General features: G+C 48.8%; 1 protein-coding gene across 3 annotated transcripts in view; it reads left to right on the top strand.

The window, feature by feature from the left end:
- Window positions 1-295: 295 nt before the first annotated feature.
- Window positions 296-16,988, top strand: part of MST1R (macrophage stimulating 1 receptor) — a 32,815-nt gene continuing 16,122 nt past the window's right edge. Inside the window, exons 1-6 of one of the 3 annotated variants that reach the window (XM_056805047.1) lie at window positions 296-476; window positions 619-2,084; window positions 9,642-9,821; window positions 11,604-11,729; window positions 13,463-13,633; window positions 14,213-14,373. In XM_056805047.1, coding sequence (XP_056661025.1) covers window positions 849-2,084; window positions 9,642-9,821; window positions 11,604-11,729; window positions 13,463-13,633; window positions 14,213-14,373 — 1,874 coding nt within the window. In that variant the 5' untranslated portion in view covers window positions 296-476; window positions 619-848. The remainder of the gene's footprint in view (window positions 477-618; window positions 2,085-9,641; window positions 9,822-11,603; window positions 11,730-13,462; window positions 13,634-14,212; window positions 14,374-16,988) is intronic. The other 2 variants (XM_056805046.1, XM_007499877.3) reach the window with 2 other exon arrangements.

Here is a 16,988-nt window from a genome sequence, read left to right on the forward strand (position 1 = left end):
GGATCCAGGGCTCTATTAGGCTGCCCTTCACGGGAGTGCGTGACTGGTTCTCTAAACCGCTGGGAAATCGGCCCTAGACTCAGTTCCCAGCACTGGCGGCAGGCTCTGGAGACTGGAAGCAATCCCACAGTCCTTCGCACCCCCTTCCCACTGCTGTCTGGGACGGGTGGAGGACGGGGAAAAGGCTTTCCTAACCTCGGTGTCCAGGATCTGGCAAGGGAAGCGGGAGGAGTCTGGGGAGCCCAGCCCCGGCCTCCTCGTTCCTCCTCCTGGGCTCCGCCTCCCGCCCCCCTGCCCTCCCAGGCTAGACTCAGCCTCTTGCCCCGCCTGCAGGGCCAATCTTGCCTTATTCTGCCCGAGTTGAGGAAGCCACAGGTGAATGATCTAAGCGGGACAAGACGGCGATACAGAGGCTCCAGCACCTCCCTCCTGTTTCCGGCTGGCTGCCCCAGCCCCAGCCCCTGTCCCTGCCACAGGTATGGTTCCTAGGGGCCCCAGTCCTTGGGAGCAGTGGGAAGGGAAGGGAAGTCCTCCGGCACTCGGGGCCAGAAGAGCTTTGGGAAGGAATCTTAGGGACACACCCTGCTGAACCCCAACATTCTTCTCTTATCCCCCCAGAGACCCTGTATTGTGGGACCCTATCTTAAAGAAGGATCTGCCGGAACTGAGTCCTGAATGGTGAAGGCCTGGTGGGCCAGGGAGAGGTGGTGGGGAAAGGGGGACCCTGCCTTGAGTTCCTTTTCCAGAGAGGCTGATCCTCTTTGCTGATCCCCACTCCTTCTCCTCAGCTCAAAAAGGATGCTGCCTGGCACCCCTGCCCCTTGGCCCAGCTGACAGTCTCCCCTGCCATGGGGTTCTTCTCATTCTTCCTGCTGGTGCTCTTCCTGGCCCAGGGGTCCCCTTCCCCACGGGATACCTGGCAGTGCACCCACATCCCGTATGCCTCCTCCCGGAACTTCAGCGTCGAGTACGTGGTGCCCAGTTTTGAGGCTGATGCCCCCATCCAAAGAGTGGTAACCTATGATGAGGGTCCAGGCGGTGGCCGGGCCATCTTTGTAGCCACTAGGAACCATCTGCATGTGCTGAATCACAGCCTGGGGCTACTCCAGAGCCTGATCACCGGGCCTGCGGGCCACCCCAGCTGCCAGTCCTGTGCGGAATGTAAGTCGTCAGACCCTCCGCTGCCTGGGGAAGACACAGACAACGTGGTGCTGGTCCTGGACCCCGAATTTCCCTGCCTCTACAGCTGTGGCTCTTCCTTGCTGGGCCGCTGTTTTGTGCACGAGCTGGAGTCTGACGGCGGGACGGTCCGCTTGGGTTCCACGTCCTGCCTCTGGACCCCCTCTGCCAATAGTCCTCAAGACTGCCCTGACTGCGTAGCTAGCCCCCTGGGCACCCAGGTGACTGTGGTCGAGCTGAGCCATACTTCCTACTTTTATGTAGCCTCTACCCTGAACCGGAAGGTGGCCTCCCGCTATAGTCCCCAGTCTGTATCGATCCGCAGGCTCAAATCCGACTGGCAGGGCTTTGCTTCCAGTCCCCCAGCCTTGGCCGTGCTGCCCGGATACCTGGCCACCTATCCCATCGAGTACATCTACACCTTCCGCTCGGAGAGCTTTGTCTATTTCCTCACTGTCCAACCAGAGTCCTTGAAGGATTCCAGTGCTTTCCATACTCGACTAGTGCGACTTAGCGCCCAAGACACTGATCTGGGGGAGTACCGGGAGCTGGTCCTCGACTGCAGATTTTCATACAAGAGGCGGCGTCGGAGAAGCCAGGTGGCCAGCATGGAGGAGGAAACCTACAACGTGCTTCAAGCGGCCCACGTGGCCCCAGTGGGGTCTTCGCTGGCAGTGGATCTAGGGATCCTCGAGGGCCAGAAGGTGCTGTTTGGGGCCTTTGCCGTGAGCCAGGAGGGGAGTCGAGTCCCTCGTCACAAATCGGCTGTGTGCGCCTTTCCCATAACCAAGCTGAATGAGTTCATTGATAGTGGCATGGAGAGATGCTGTGAGTCTCAGGCCAACCAGGAGCGGGTGGAACGTGGAGTGGAGTTCTTTCAGCCTCAGAGCTACTGCCCAGATCCGGTGAGAAGGGGAAGGAAGGGAGGAGGAGAGGAGAGGAGAGGATGGGGAAGGGGACAAAAGGGAGGAGAACCCACTGGCTGGTGGTGCTGGGGGACAGAATCCTGGCAGGGCTCTTTCCTCCACTGAGAAATTGGAGAAAACCAGGGCAAAGTGAGAGGAGAGAATCGGTCTCCTTTTACTCCTCCCCCAGGATTGGGCATCAGAAGACCCAGATTCAGATCTTTGTTCTGCCCTTTGCTTCTCCGAGTCTCAGTTTCTTCATCTGAAGTTTGAACTAGAACCAGGGATTTTTAACTCCAGGTCCCAATTTCAGGGAATTTGTGAACTTCAGTGGGAATCCAAAAATTCCATCTTTATTTTCACTAACTTCAAACTGAAATTTAACATCTCTATCAATCATGAAACTAGATAAGAATTCACAGAGCATTAGGCCTCACTAGATTACCAAAGAGATCTGTGACACAAAAACAGTTTCCATCAATTACAGACTAGGCAAGAAGTCACAGAGTCCTGGGCTTTGCCAGATTACCAAAAAGATCTCAGCACAAAACTGGTTCTAACCCAGGGACTAGGTGATCTCCAGGTCTTACCTTCCGGCTCTAGATCCAGAGGAAGGTGAGCTTGTTGGATCCTAGTGGGCTAGAGGGGTGGTGAGGTCAGAAATCCTAGCTAATCCCTTTGGGAAGAGGAAGAGCAGGCCCCAGCTCTAGGAGACTTCCTAGTCAGGCTCAGCTCCAGCCCCACCCTCTGCCTTGGCCCCATTCCCCTGATTTATTAGGTAGTTTCCAAGGTTACACCAAAGAGTGATTTCACCATGGCCTGTGCCCTGCCCTCCCAGCCTCTAAGCTACCAGGAGGGCAGACAGCTTACCCTTTTCTGGGGATTCTTTCTCCACCCACTCCAGGACTCTGTCCCCATCTTCTATCTTTCCAAGGATAGGACAGTGTATTTTCTTCCTTGTCTGAGGAGCTGGGAGCCAGTTCTCTCTAAGAGACGCATCTCCCAACCTGGTCTCTAAAATCATTGATTTTAGTACTGGAAGGGATCTTAGAAATCATTTAGTGGAGGAATTGTTAAGTGGAGCCCATGAACCCCAAAAAGGAATCTGTGGGGAGATTTCAGGGGATCTAGGAACTTGGATGGGAAACAAATTCCAACTTTTTTCTGCTAACCTTTAACTGAAATTTAGCATTTCCTTCCATTGTGAATTAAAATAACAACATTCTGCTGAGAATGGATCCACAGGCTTCAGAACACCATCAGAGGAGTCCAAGACAAAAAAAAGGTTAAGAACCCCTGATCTCTCTAGTCTGATCACCTCAATTTGCAGAGAGAAGTTAGCAGATGAGAGCCAGTGAGGGAGGTAAAAATGATTTGTTCAAGGTCACACAGACAGGAGATTGGAGCCTGGGCCCTCTGCCTCTCCCTCTGGCAGCTGTCCAATTCCACATCTGCTGCTCAGAGCTCCATCCCAGCTAGATCAGCGCCCCTTGCTTTAGAGCAGGGGGATGGGCTCTGGGACTTGGTATGAATTTGGGGACCCCAGGATGGGACCAGGGGTCTCGGCTTCTGCCAAAGTTTGGTTCTGCTGCAGGTTAGGAAGCCAGTTTAGGCTTTTCCCAGGAAGATGGGTTTGGTGGAAGGCCCAGGACTTAGGTCCACACCACCTTCCCAAAGAACGAACAAGAAGATTAGGGGCTGAAAGGGTTTGGATTTAGGGGTGGGGGCTCCAGAGTCCTTGCTGAGTGTGACTTGGGAGCTTTCAGATCCTTTCCACAGATTCTGAGATAAGGGTGCAGGAGTTTGTAAACATCTTGGGGTTGGGAGTGATGGCTGCAGAGACCAGTTGGGACTTGGCCAGGTAGGGTGGGGTGGCGTGTGTGCCTAGGTGTGCAGGAACACCAGCACCTCCCTTGTTGGCACATGGCGCCCAGCTCTGTGCTACTCTAACAATGGTTGGGCCCAGGCCTCTTTGGCTGTCTCCTGTGGGGCCCCAGACTCTGCTCATGCCTCATCTTCATCATGGTGCCATATTGAACTAGGTCTCAGGTCCCTTTCAGATCTGAATCTGTGATCCTGAGGAATCCTTCAGGTAGTAACGGAAAAGAAATGGCATAGAAATAGAATATAGAAAAGAAAGGGCATAATTTAAATCCAAATCTGCCTTTCTCTTTCAGGAGGGACTAGACGACTAAATTAGGCTCCCACCTGCTAGAGCTCAGTCCCCCAAACTCAAATACAAGGCACTGACTCCCCTTCCACTAGCACCCTGGTCTACACCGCCTTTCTGAGAGGAGCTGGCCTAAGACATGATAGAGCAATCTTACTTTCCAGGCTGATCTGATAGCTGAGGCAACCTCCTTGCTTATGGGCCAGGAGAAACCAATTGGCACCATTCTCCGAGTTTAGACATAGCCACAGCCTCTAGGGTTCAACAGATGTGAGATTTGGGGCATTATAGATGCCTTCCCCCCATTTACCTTCTGTCTTAGTATCCATTCTAAGACAGAAGAGTAGCAAGAGCTAGCTTAAGTGACTCGCCCAGTTTGAGGACAGATTTGAAGCCAGGTTCTCCCAACTCCAGGCCACATCATAGATTCCTTTGGCAGTCTGGTGAAGCCTATGGATTACTCAGGAGGAAATGCTAAATTTCGGTTAGAAGTTAAAATAAAGATAGGTTTGTTTTTTGTTTTTTCTTGCATCCAAGTTCACAATCCTCAGAAATCTCCCCATGGATTCCTGGGTAAGAACTTCTGGGCTAGGCTCTAGAGAATTAAAAAGAAACAAAACAATAACAAACCTGCCTTGGGGTTCTAGCTCCAGCTCTCCCAGTGACTAGTTGTGGAATTTGCTGCATAACCTCTTGATGTTCCAGCACCCACATGCCCTTCCCAGCAATCCACAATTTTGTACTTTCCAAAGCACTTTTCCGGGTATTGGTTCATTGGCATCTCACCACAGCCCTGGAAGGGGGGCAGTGCAGGGATTAATATCCCCATTTTCTCTGTTGTAAAAACAAAAGGCAGCAATTAAAAATTTATTTGAAACAAACCATGAATCTTCAAATAGGATGATGGGATGCTTTTTGTTTTGTTTTTAAATTAAAGCCCTGTGCACAGTAAAACGAACAAACAAACCTAACATTTTACAAAGGCGAAAAGAAGACTCAAAGAGGGAAGTTATTTGGTCAAAGTCAAATAGTTATGACGTGATGGAACAAAGACTTGAACTCAGGTTTTCTTTCTGACCTTCCAGGGTTCTTTCCCTTAAATCATGCTGTCTCTGTTCTTTTCTTCTTAAACCCTTACCTTCTGTCTTAGAATCAATACTCAGTATTGGTTCCAAGGCAGAAGAGTGGTAAGGGCTAAGCAATGAGAGTGAAGTGACTTGCCCAGGGTCAAATATCTAGGAAGTGTCTGAGTTCAGATTTGAACCCAGGACCTCCCATCTCTAGGCTCTGCTCTCAAACTACTGAGCCACCTAGCTGCTCCCATGTATACTTATCCTTATCCCCATTTTATATATGAAATGACTGAAATTCAAGGAGATTAAGTTAGTTAACCAAAACCACACAGTAAATTACTAGTTGAGCCAGAATTAGAAACTAGGTCTCCTAATTCTTTTTTTTGTTGTTGTTGTTTTCCTTTTTAATTCTTTATTTTTTTAATTTTAATTTTTAATTTCAAACATTGTTCCTTGGTTACAAAAATCATTTTCTTTTCCTCCCTCCCCTTCCTCCACCCCTCCCATAGTTTGACTGGGTATCGCATGTGTTCTTGATCAGAACCTCTTTCCATGTTGTTGGTATTTGCAAAAGGATGTTCATTTAGAGTCTGTTTCCCCATTCATATCCCCTCGACCCATGCCATTAAGCAGGAGTTTTTCTTTAGTGTGTTTACTCCCACAGTTTTTCCTCTGGATGTGGATAGTGTTTTTTCTCCTGTAGGTCTCCTAATTCTTATCCCTTTCAAAATTATTTCTATCAAATTGTTACCTTGAAATCCTAATGCTGAAGGGGGTAGCTAGGTAGAACAGTAGATAGAGTGCCCCACCTGGAATTGGGAGGATCTAGATTCATATCTGGCCTCAGACACTTCCTAGTTGTATAACTCTGGGCAAGTCACTTAACCTGATAGCCTAGCCCTTACCACTCTTCTGTCTTAGAATTGGTATTGAGACAGAAGGGAAGGAAGGAAGGAAGGAAGGAAGGAAGGAAGGAAGGAAGGAAGGAAGGAAGGAAGGAAGGAAGGAAGGAAGGAAGGAAGGAAGGAAGGAAGGAAGGAAGGAAGGAAGGAAGGAAGGAAGGAAGGAAGGTGGGTGAAATGGGGCTCATCAAGGGTAAGAGAAGTAGAAATGCCATCTGTCTCTTTGGGGGTGAGGGGGCAAGGTCAGCCCAGCCTTTCCTTTTCCTTCCCTCTTCCCCCCACCCCAGTGTGGCAGCAAGAGAGTGAGTCACTCAGCCCATCCCTGCTTCCTAGCAGCATAGGAAGTCTGTGATGCTAGAGGGGAATGTCCTTTCTTTCTCCTAATGAAACAGATCATCCCTAGTGAGCAAATACATCCCCAGGCAGTAAGAGTTTGGGCATAACCAGCACGATTGAGTGACAGTCTCCTTCCTTATCTGTGTGTGACCTTTACTGACCAGGCTCCAAAGTATTTCACAGTCTCCATTTCTGAACGTAACCTCTGCTGTTAGCCGTGCTCTGACACTCCCTTTTCTTGGGATCATGGTTGTAGAATGTGGAAGTACCTTAGAAGGCAGCCAGTCCAAACTTCTCATTTTACAGTTGGAGAAACAGGTCACTTTTTAATGACTTGCCTGAGTTCTCAGTAAATAGAAGAACCATCCCCTGCCTTAATCAGGAACTACTTTTGTTTAGTGGTTGGACCAGGATGTGGCCAAGTTACAGATCCGATCCCTGTTGACTCTGTGGCCAGGATGCAGATGGTCCCCTGACTGTCTCCTGGGCAGGAGTTGGGGCAGAGAATCTTTTTTAGCTATGATCTTGGTAACTCCTGTCTGGAGCTGACCTATCAGAGACCCCCAGACCTAGGATTAATCATAGGAGTATCAATCCAGCTGGCAGGAACTGAGAGGCTCTCTAATCCAGCCCCTTTATTTTTACAGATGAGGAAACTGAGGCCCAGGGAGGTTAAGGGGGTCACACAGGTAATACTTGTCAGAGGTGGCATTTGAACCCAGGTCCTCTGACTTCAGAGCCTGTGTATTTTCCACATTGCTCCCCCAAAGGGTCATGACTACCTAAGGAAACGGGGTCTATTTTTTACAAAGTGAATTGACCCAGCCAGTACTTAAGGTGAGGCTCATGCATCTGTTTTCTCCTGGTTAAGCCCGCTTGTGCTGGTGCCTCATGGGAGGAGGGAGGGTTGAGGCCATGGCAGGCTGGCACCTGTGTCCTCTGGTAGCCTCCACCCCTGCTGCCTCCCAGGCTGTATAGACCTGTCTATCCATTTCCTCCCATCCAATCCTCTCCCCAAGATTCCTGTGTGGCTTAGAAAGGGAAGAGGGAAGAAGGCTGGCCCAGGGAGGCTGGGCCATCTGGAGCCAGGCCCAGCCTTCCCAGGCACAGGATCCTGTTTGTAGGTCTGGGCTCCGTCGTACCAGGTTCCAAGGGGCAGAGCTTATTGCCAAGGACCTTGCTCGCCGACTTGGTGGGCGTGGGGAGGCGGGTGAGTGTGTGCCCAGGCTTGTGTTGTTCCCAGAGCCAGTCCTGGCCTTGGAGTCAGATGACTTGGGTTATTTGGGGCCTGCCTCCAGGAGACCCTCCTTGTGTCCCTTAGACAAGTCCTTCCTCTACAAAAGGAAGAGGGAGGTACGAAACGAGCTCTTGGGTCTTTTCCAGCTCTAAATGTTCGAAATCTGTGCCACAGAAAGGGCCCCTGGTCCGTTATCGGGAGACCTGGGTTCTGCTACAAGTTCCCTGACCTTAGTTCCACCTCTCATTCCCTCTGGACTTCAGTTACTTGCTCTGTGAAATGGACGTGTAGTAAAAAAGTAAACAATAATATATATTATATATAACATAAATAATAAAAAAGTAAAAAAAGTAAAAAAGAAACCCTGCTGCCTCCCATGAAGCCCTCCTAGGGCTGAGGATCCCAAGTGATAACAGCTTGGGGGGTGTTCTGAGTCCGACTCCATTGCCGTGTCTGTTTTCATGCCTGTAGTGTGGGGCTAAGAGTCATCATTTACCTGGGATGGGGCTGTGGGATCCTAAGAAAGGAGCCCTCGGGGTGAGGCAGGGTCGGGGCTGGGACTGGTTGCCTTGATGTCTGTCTTGGCCAAGCCTCACCTGTCTCTGACTCATGCTGAGAACATGTTGCAGATTTCCTCCCTGGAGTGGGAGCCCCCCCCTTTTTCTCCCCCCCCCCCTTTATACCTGTTCCCCCTCCTGGGCAAGTCTGGTTGGATATTTTCCAAAGCAAGAGCTGCAGATTGGAAATCAGAGGTTGTGGCTCTGAACCTTGACCACTCCTTATCCAGCTGGCCATGAGCCAGCCACTCCCCTTTGTCCTCAGTTTCTTTATTAGTGAAAGGAAGAGGTTGAACTCAATCATCTACATTTCTGGAGGATTGAGATCCAGGCTTGCAAACAGGATTTAAATCTGGCCTCAGACACTTCCTAGCTGGGTGACCCTGGTCAAGTCACTTCACCCCCATCACCCAGCCCTGACCACTCTTCTGCCTTGGAACCCATATGAAGTATTGAGTCTAAGACAGAAGATAAGGGGTTAAAAAAAATCATCTCTAAACTTCACTCTAAATCCTGTCATTCCTCTGTATTCCTTGGACCACTGGCTCGTTTCCCTTGGGGGGGGGTGTGGGGAGGGCTCTCCCTGGGGTGTCTGGGTCCAGAGACATTGTCCAGGGGCTCTGGGAAGGGGGAGGAGGGGTCAGGCGGGTTGGACTCGGTGCGTCATTTCACAAACATAGGCGTGATCTGGCTGTACCTTCTCCTTGTCGGGTCTCCGATTGAGCAAAGTCTTTAGCAATCCTGGAAACAGGAAATGTGTGTGTGCTGAGAGGGGGGTGGGATGAGGCCTCTGCAATGGGCAGATTTGTGGGGCTACTGGGGCTCTGGGGGGAGAAGATGAAGTCAGGGCTGGAAGACGATGAGTAAGAGAGCGTTGGGGAACCAGCTAGAAGAGTAGAAAGACTACGAGTCCCGGTCTCCGGAAAGACCTAGGTTTGAATCGAGGTTCTAATATTGACTAGCCGGGGAACCTCAGACAACTTAAACTCCTGGGCCTTCATTTTGGGGTCCATTAAGCAAAGATAATCCTATCTGCACTCCCTGCCCAACATGGCGGGAGACGAAGGTAGGGTAAGACTGAAGAGAGTGTCTTCCATTGACTCGGGATGCACGGAGGGGAGTTAATGAAATAAAGCTTTCTAGAATGTGGAGGATCTCCAATGCCTGGATCAGAAGTGGATACCTTAGAAGGCATTTCATTGTGTCATTTCTGCATTTCATGTAGAAATTCTTCTTGATTCTGCTGACCCTTTCCTTTGGCATCCCTTGATCCTCTCTGCAGCCTACCCTGGGCTCCAATGTCAGCTGCTGGAACTACCCCACCATGATCCCCACCAACCACCCCCGAGTGGACCTTCTCAATGGGCACCTGGACAGTGTTCTCCTTACGGCCATCCACGTTATCCATCAGGGCAATGCTACTGTGGCACACATGGGCACTGCTGATGGGCGCATCCTACAGGTGAGAATGATAACACGCCTGCATGGAGGGTCTGGCGCAGACGCAGGGGTCCAGAGAACTCTGGCAGAGAGGAAGCAGGGTATGGGGCAGAGTTCTAGGCTTGGAGGCCAGGAACCTGGGTAGAAACCATCGTTCTAGATCCAAGAGAGTTCCGAAGGTGTCATGATGAAAAATGCGGTCTGCCTTCAGAGAGAGAACTGGTGGAGTCTGAATACAGATCAGAGCACATTTTTTAAACTTTTTAAATTTTCCTTGGGGGATTTCGGTCTGTTTTCTTTCACAACATGGCTAATATGGAACTATGTTTTACATGTCTGCACATGTGTGCTCTACAAGAATTATTTGCCATCTTGAGGGAGGGAAGGAGAGAATCTGGAGTTCGAAATAAAAAAAAACTAATGATAAACATTGTTTTTACATGTGGTTGAGAAAAAATAAGATTATAGACCTCGAGTTAAGATCACTCAGTTTAGGGAACAGCTGGGTAGCTCAGTGGATGGAGAGCCAGGCCTAGAAATGGGAGGTCCTGAGTTCAAATGTAGCAGTGTGATCCTGGGCAAGTCACTTAACCCCTAGCCCTTCCCACTCTACTACTACATAATATTGGTTCCAAGACAACAGGTAAGGGTTTAAAAAAAAAAAGAACCCCTAGTTTAAGAGATGGATGTTAACAGGATGACTAAATATGTGTCTCTTTGCCATGCATGTATTTTTTAAAAATAACTCTTACCTCCTGTCTTAGTATCAATTCTAAGACAGAAGAGAGGCAAGGGCTAGGCAGTTGGGGTTAAGTGACTTGTTCATGGTCACAGCTAGGAAGTATCTGAGGCTAAATTTGAACCCAGATTGTCCTGACTCCAAATCTGGCTCTCTATCCATTGGGCTATCTAGCTTCCCCTCCATGTATGCATTATTTTTTTAAATGTTTCCTTCTCTATGTAGGAGTATTCATAAACTTAAATGTATTAGTAAAAAAATTATAATTCTAACACTTAACCATGTGTGTGTGTGTGTGAAGTGACTGACCTTGTCTATAAAGTAGGAAGAGTAATCATTTTTCTACTGATCTCACAGAGTTTTGTTAGGGGATACAGTGATATGTGGGACTTGGAATAGGGAAGACCTGAGACCTGAGTTTGAATCTAGTAGCCTTATTAAGTCATTGAATCTGTCTGGGCCTCAAGTTTCTTATCTGTAAAATGGAGATAAAAAGAATAAATAATAAATAAAATAAAAATAAATAATAAAAAACCTTTGTCTTGTGTCTTATAACCAATACAAGACAGAAGAGGGATAAGGACTAAGCAATTGGGGGTAAGTGACTTGCCCAGGGTCACACAACTAGGAAATGTCTGAGGCCACGTTTTCCATCTCTAGGCCTGGTGTTCTATCCCTTTGAGCCACCTAGATGTAAAATGGGGATAATGATAGGGACTGCTTCATAGGGTTGTTGTTATATGCCAAGCATGGGATGGTTTGTTTTTTTTTAACCCTCACCTTCTATCTTAGAATAAATACTGTGTATTGGCTCTAAGACAGAAGTGGTAAGGGCTAGGCGATGGGGGTCAAGTGAGTTGTTCAGAGTCACAGCTAAAAAGTATCTGAGGCCAGATTTGAACCCACAACCTCCCATCTCTGACCCTGACTCTCCAACCACTGAGCCACCCAGCTGCCTCTGGGGCAGTTTTTAAAGGGCTACATAAATGTTAGCTATGATGATCGCATTGTTAAGTTGGAAACTCTCAAGCAATGTCCATTATTTATATTATTTTTTGGTCCCAGGTGAAGTTGTTCAGATCGCTCAACTACCTGCTCTACGTGTCCAACTTTTCCCTGGGCTCCTCCCAGCCTGTGCATCGAGATGTCAGCCGCCTTGGGGACCACCTGCTTTTCAGCTCTGGGAATAAAGTAAAGCCTGGACCTTTAGTGGGGGGCACATAGGTTTCATTTCCTGCAGGGGGATGTCACCAAAGGGGATGGGGAGCACCCCTCTAATCCTAGCCAGGTCTTCTTTAAAGGAAACAGCCTCATCTCAATCCCAGAAGCATTTATTAAGCAGCCAGCTTCCAAGGACAGGCAGGGACCTTTGCTTGATGAGAAATAAAAAGGTGGACATGATGCAGGTCCTACCTTCAAGAAACTTCCAGTCTAATCAGCTTGTAATCCAAAGTGTTTAGAGGGAATCAGAGAATCAGGCTTGGTCACATCTGGGGAAAGTACTCTGAGAAATTTGAGGGGGGGGATGTGATCCCTGCCAACTCGAGGAGGACAGATGGAGGGGAAGGGGCACAGAGTCAGGATGGCTTCTTGGGGCGTCCGGCCCTGAGATGGGCCTAGAAGGAAAGGAGGAACTTTAGGAAATGGAGATAGAAGGGAACCAAGGTGGATTACAGGAATAACACAGTTAGATAAAGGTTGAATAAGGATGGGACACAGAGTGTCTTCTGTTTGTTTGGGATACATGAAGGAGAGTTAAATGAAATCAGGCTTGATAGAATATGGAGGGTCTTGAATACCAGCGTCCAAAATTGGTACCTTATTTGGTAGACAATAGGGAACCACAGAAGGTTTTTGAGTGCAAGTGTGACATGATGAGAGGTGTGCCTTAGGAAGGGTACTTAGGCAGATGGTGAAAGAGGAATTAGGGAAAAGCCTGGTCCATGATATGATGGAACTCAGGTTAGTGGAAGAATAAGACAAATGACAAAAGATAACAATAATATTCAGAATGCAATGGTACATGGTAAAGATGTAGAAGTATAAGGCATGCATGCTATGAGAGGTCCCCCCCCAGATTCCCTTGTGGGAGAGTCCCCAGCTTTAGTCTAAGATTGCTTAAAAGGGTGAGGAACAAGTTCCCTCCCTCCCTCTCTCCCTCTCCCTCTCCCTCTCTCTCTCTCTCTCTCTCTCTCTCTCTCTCTCTCTCTCTCTCTCTCTCTCTCTCTCTCTCTCTCTCTCTCTCTCTCTCTCCTCTCTGTCTCCTCTCTCTCTCCCTTTTCTATCTCCCTCTCCCTTTCTCTTTCCTTCTCCTTCTCCCTCTCCCTCTCCCTCCCTCCCCCCTCTCTATTTCTCTCTCTCCCTTTTCTATCTCCCTCTCCCTTTCTCTTTCCTTCTCCCTCTCCCTTTCTCTTTCCTTCTCCCTCTCCCTCTCCCTTTCTCTCTCTCCCTCTCTCTCCCCTCCCCCCTCTCTCTCTCTCTCCCTTTTCTATCTCCCTCTCCCTTTCTCTTTCCTTCTCCCTCTCCCTCTCCCTTTCTCTCTCTCCCTCTCTCTCTCCCCTCCCCTCTCTCTCTCTCTCCCTTTTCTATCTCCCTCTCCCTTTCTCTTTCCTTCTCCCTCTCCCTCTCCCTCTCCCTTTCTCTCTCTCCCTCTCTCTCTCCCCTCCCCTCTCTCTCTCTCTCTCTTTTCTATCTCCCTCTCCCTTTCTCTTTCCTTCTCCCTCTCCCTCTCCCTCTCCCTCTCCCTTTCTCTCTCTCCCTCTCTCTCTCCTCTCCCCTCTCTCTCTCTCTCTCCCTTTTCTATCTCCCTCTCCCTTTCTTTTTCCTTCTCCCTCTCCCTCTCCCTTCCTCTTTCCCTCCCTCCCCACTCTTTTTTTCTCTCTCTCCCCCACTTGATACAACCAATGCCACACCTTTCCCCACAGGTCTTCAAGGTGCCAATTCGGGGCCCTGGCTGCCGCCACTTCCTGACCTGTAAAAGATGCCTGAGAGCTGAGCTCTTCATGGGCTGTGGTTGGTGTGGGGATGTCTGTGCCCGGCAAGAGGAATGTCCAAGTACTTGGCAGCAGAAGTCCTGCCCACCCCATATTACTGAGGTATGGTCATCTCTTGCCCCTGCATGCCCCTCCCAGAGCAGCTATTCTTTCTCCTGAACCAACTCTGCCTCCTTAGTTCCACAATATACCCACAGAATTCAGTGTCAGAGGGGCGGGTGGAGCAGGGGCCAGAGGAGGAACAGACCCAGACCTGTTGGCTGGAGAGACCTACGAGGTGCTGTAGACAAAGGGATACGTACACCAGGCAGGGATCCTTACTTTCTGGTGTGCTCTGGACTCCATGGGCAGCATCTGGTGAAGTCTATGAGCCCCTTGTCAGAATCATAAAATAAAATAGAGAGCTTACAAAGAAAACCCATCATGTTGAAACAGTTCTGAAAATATAAATAAGTTCCCAGAGCCCTTGTTAAAAACTGTTGCTCTAAGGAAGGTAGGAGATCGGAGGAGGAAGAGGGAACCACAGGCTGGGGCAGTCAGGGAAGGATGAGGGGAGACCCGCTGGATTTTCCTGGCATGTCTTCAGGCCTTAGGAAGAACACTTTCCTCCAACTTCCTAAGGATCTAGAAGTCTGGGGGGGGGTTCCCAGCACACACAAACATGGTCTATGTCTGTTACAGTTCCACCCCAAAAGCGGACCCACGGAGGGCAGTACGAAGCTGACAATATGTGGCTCTAATTTCCACAGCCACTTCCAGGATATGACCCCAAAGGACCACTGGAAAGTCACTGTGGGCCAGAGTCCCTGCCAGGGGCAGTCTATGGCCACCTCCCAACAGAGGTACATGCACGATCCCCCTACATTCCTGGACTGCTAGGGCCCTGTTCTCCTTTATCCCTGTAGGCACCCACCGTGTTCTCTCCCTCTGCCCATCCTAGCTGGCACACCACCCAGGTGGGAGTCAGGGGAATCAGGTTCTTGTCTTAATGCAGTTTCTTGTTTGACCTTAGATACATCATGTCTCTTCTCTAGATCTCTCAGTTTCCCCATCTGTAAAATGGGAATAATAATCCTACTTCTCCCTCCTTCCCTCTCTCTCTGCTGTTTATGCGGACCCAAGGAGGGATGGCAAGGTACTCTGGAAGCTATAAATTGCTACACCAGAGTGAGGGATGATATGTAATAAAAATTCAGAATCCAAATTCAGCAAGCATTTACTGATCACCTGCCATGTTCAAGGCCATGTGCTGTGGGTTCTGTGGAGGAGACAGAGGTAAATAAGGCTAAATCAGTAGGTTTTTTCTTTTCCTTCCTCCTAAACCTATACCTCAGCTCAGCTTCCCTGTTTCTATTCCTGGCACCACCATCCATCCATTCATCCAAAGCACCGAAGCTCAGAGCCATCTTGGACTCCTCTCTCCCTCACCTCCCACCCCCACCCCATCCATACCCAATCAGTTGACAAGTCTTGTTTTCCACCTCCATCACGTCTCTCCCATTCATCCTCTTTTCATCAGCCCTCACCTTAGCTCAGACTTTCCTCACATGTCACAATCTCCTGGGGGGTCTCCCGGCCCGTGTTCTCTCCCCTCTCCCATCCATCCTTCACATCCTTCACACACAGCCCTCTTAATATGTACAGATCTAACCATGTCACTGACCTTCTTCAGAAGGCTTCCCTCAGTGGCTCCTCCTTGCCTCCAGGAGATAATAATCCAGACTCCTTACCTGAGCACTGAAGACTTCAGCCTTCCTTTTTTCAACCTGATTTCACTCTGTGCTACAGACAGATTGGACTACTGCCTATTCTCCAGTCTTGGGGTGTTCTCTCCCGCCTCTGTGCATTTGCAAAGGTTGTTGTTCCATGCCTGGAACACTCCTCATTTTAATCTGTTGAAACCCTTCTCTTTCTTTTGTCTTTTTTTAAAACTTTACCTTCTTTCTTAGTATCAGCTCCAAGACAAGAGTAGCAAAGGCTGGGCAAATCAGAGTGAGGTGACTTGCCCAGAGTTACAAGCTAAGAAGTGTCTGAGGTCAGATTTGAACCCAGGTCTTCCTAACTCCAGACCTAGCACTCTATCCTCTGTGCTGCCTCGCTGCCCTGTCCCTTCTCTTTCTTAAAGACATGGCTCAAGTTCTTTTCCACGTACCCTTCCCTGATTCACTCACACACACCCCCAACTGGAAGCGATCAATCCCTCCCTCATCTCTCATCCTTCTCTATATGGCCTCACCTATGCACTTATGTTTCACATTGTATTGTAGTGGTTTGCATATTTGTTTTATTATCTTACTAGGCTGTAATGTCCTTGAGGGCGGGTACTTTTCTGTTTTTGTGTTTCTAGACTTAGTAGGCATTTAATAAAAATGGATTGAATTCACTAAGATCCAAACTTTGCCTTCCGGGGGCTCACAGTCAGATCGGGGGACAAGACTCATAAAAGTACCATCCAGGGAACTAAGATTAATTCTATTAGAGATCTGGAGAAGGGCCCAGTGGATAGAGAGCCAGGCCTGGAAACAGGAAGTCCTGGGTTCAAATCTGGTCTCAGATACTCCCTAGCTATATGTTTTGGGGCAAGTCACTTAACCACAATTGCCTAACCCTACTGGTCTTCTACCTTAGAACTAATACTTAGTATAAAGGGGTAGAAAAGGGAACCCCCTTCCCCGAGGGTGGTGGCATTTGAGCTGGGCCTTGAAGGATGGACATTATAGAAATAAATTAAGGGAAAAGGGGAACCAAGCATTTATTAAGTGCCTACATGTGCCAGGCATTGTGCTAAGTGCTTTACACACATTATCTCATTTGATAGGGTAGGTGTTGGAGATTTCAGGCATGAGCAAAGTTAAAATGTATTTGGGGAGTAGTAAGTAGTTCCAACAGATGTTATGTGATGGGCAGAATTAGGAGTGAAAGCTAGACAGGGAGATTGGGTCCAGATTTTGGAGAGTCTCGGATGCCAGGGTGAGGGCTAAATCCATCTCCCAACTCTGCTCATGATCACTTGCCCTCTCTCATGCCTAGGATGCTCTTCTTCCTCATCTCTGCTTCCTGGCTTCTTTCAGATCTTGCTTATTTTTTAGAGATATTTTCTTTGACCAATTATAGGTAATATCTCACCTTCTTCAAGGAGCCTCTCCTGATCCCTATTAATATTAGTTGCTTCCCTCTGCTGATTATCTGCAACCTGCCCTGCACATGTCCCATTTGTACATGGTTATTTACATGTACCCCACATTAGACGGTGAGGTCTTTGAGAGCAGGAACCATTTTTTGCTTTTCTTTGTATCCTCCGTGTTTTTAGCACAAAGTGTCCAGAACATAGTAGTAGCTTCATAAATGCTTGTTGACTTGTTAGCGAGAAAGTGTCATGGGTGAGTAGGGTGACGTCTGAGAGGATCTGAAGTGGGGGAGAGGGAAGGTTTTGGCCGTAAGATTTCACCCGGACTAA

This window comes from Monodelphis domestica, chromosome 7 (assembly GCF_027887165.1).
Source record: "Monodelphis domestica isolate mMonDom1 chromosome 7, mMonDom1.pri, whole genome shotgun sequence".
Classification (NCBI taxonomy): domain Eukaryota; kingdom Metazoa; phylum Chordata; class Mammalia; order Didelphimorphia; family Didelphidae; genus Monodelphis; species Monodelphis domestica.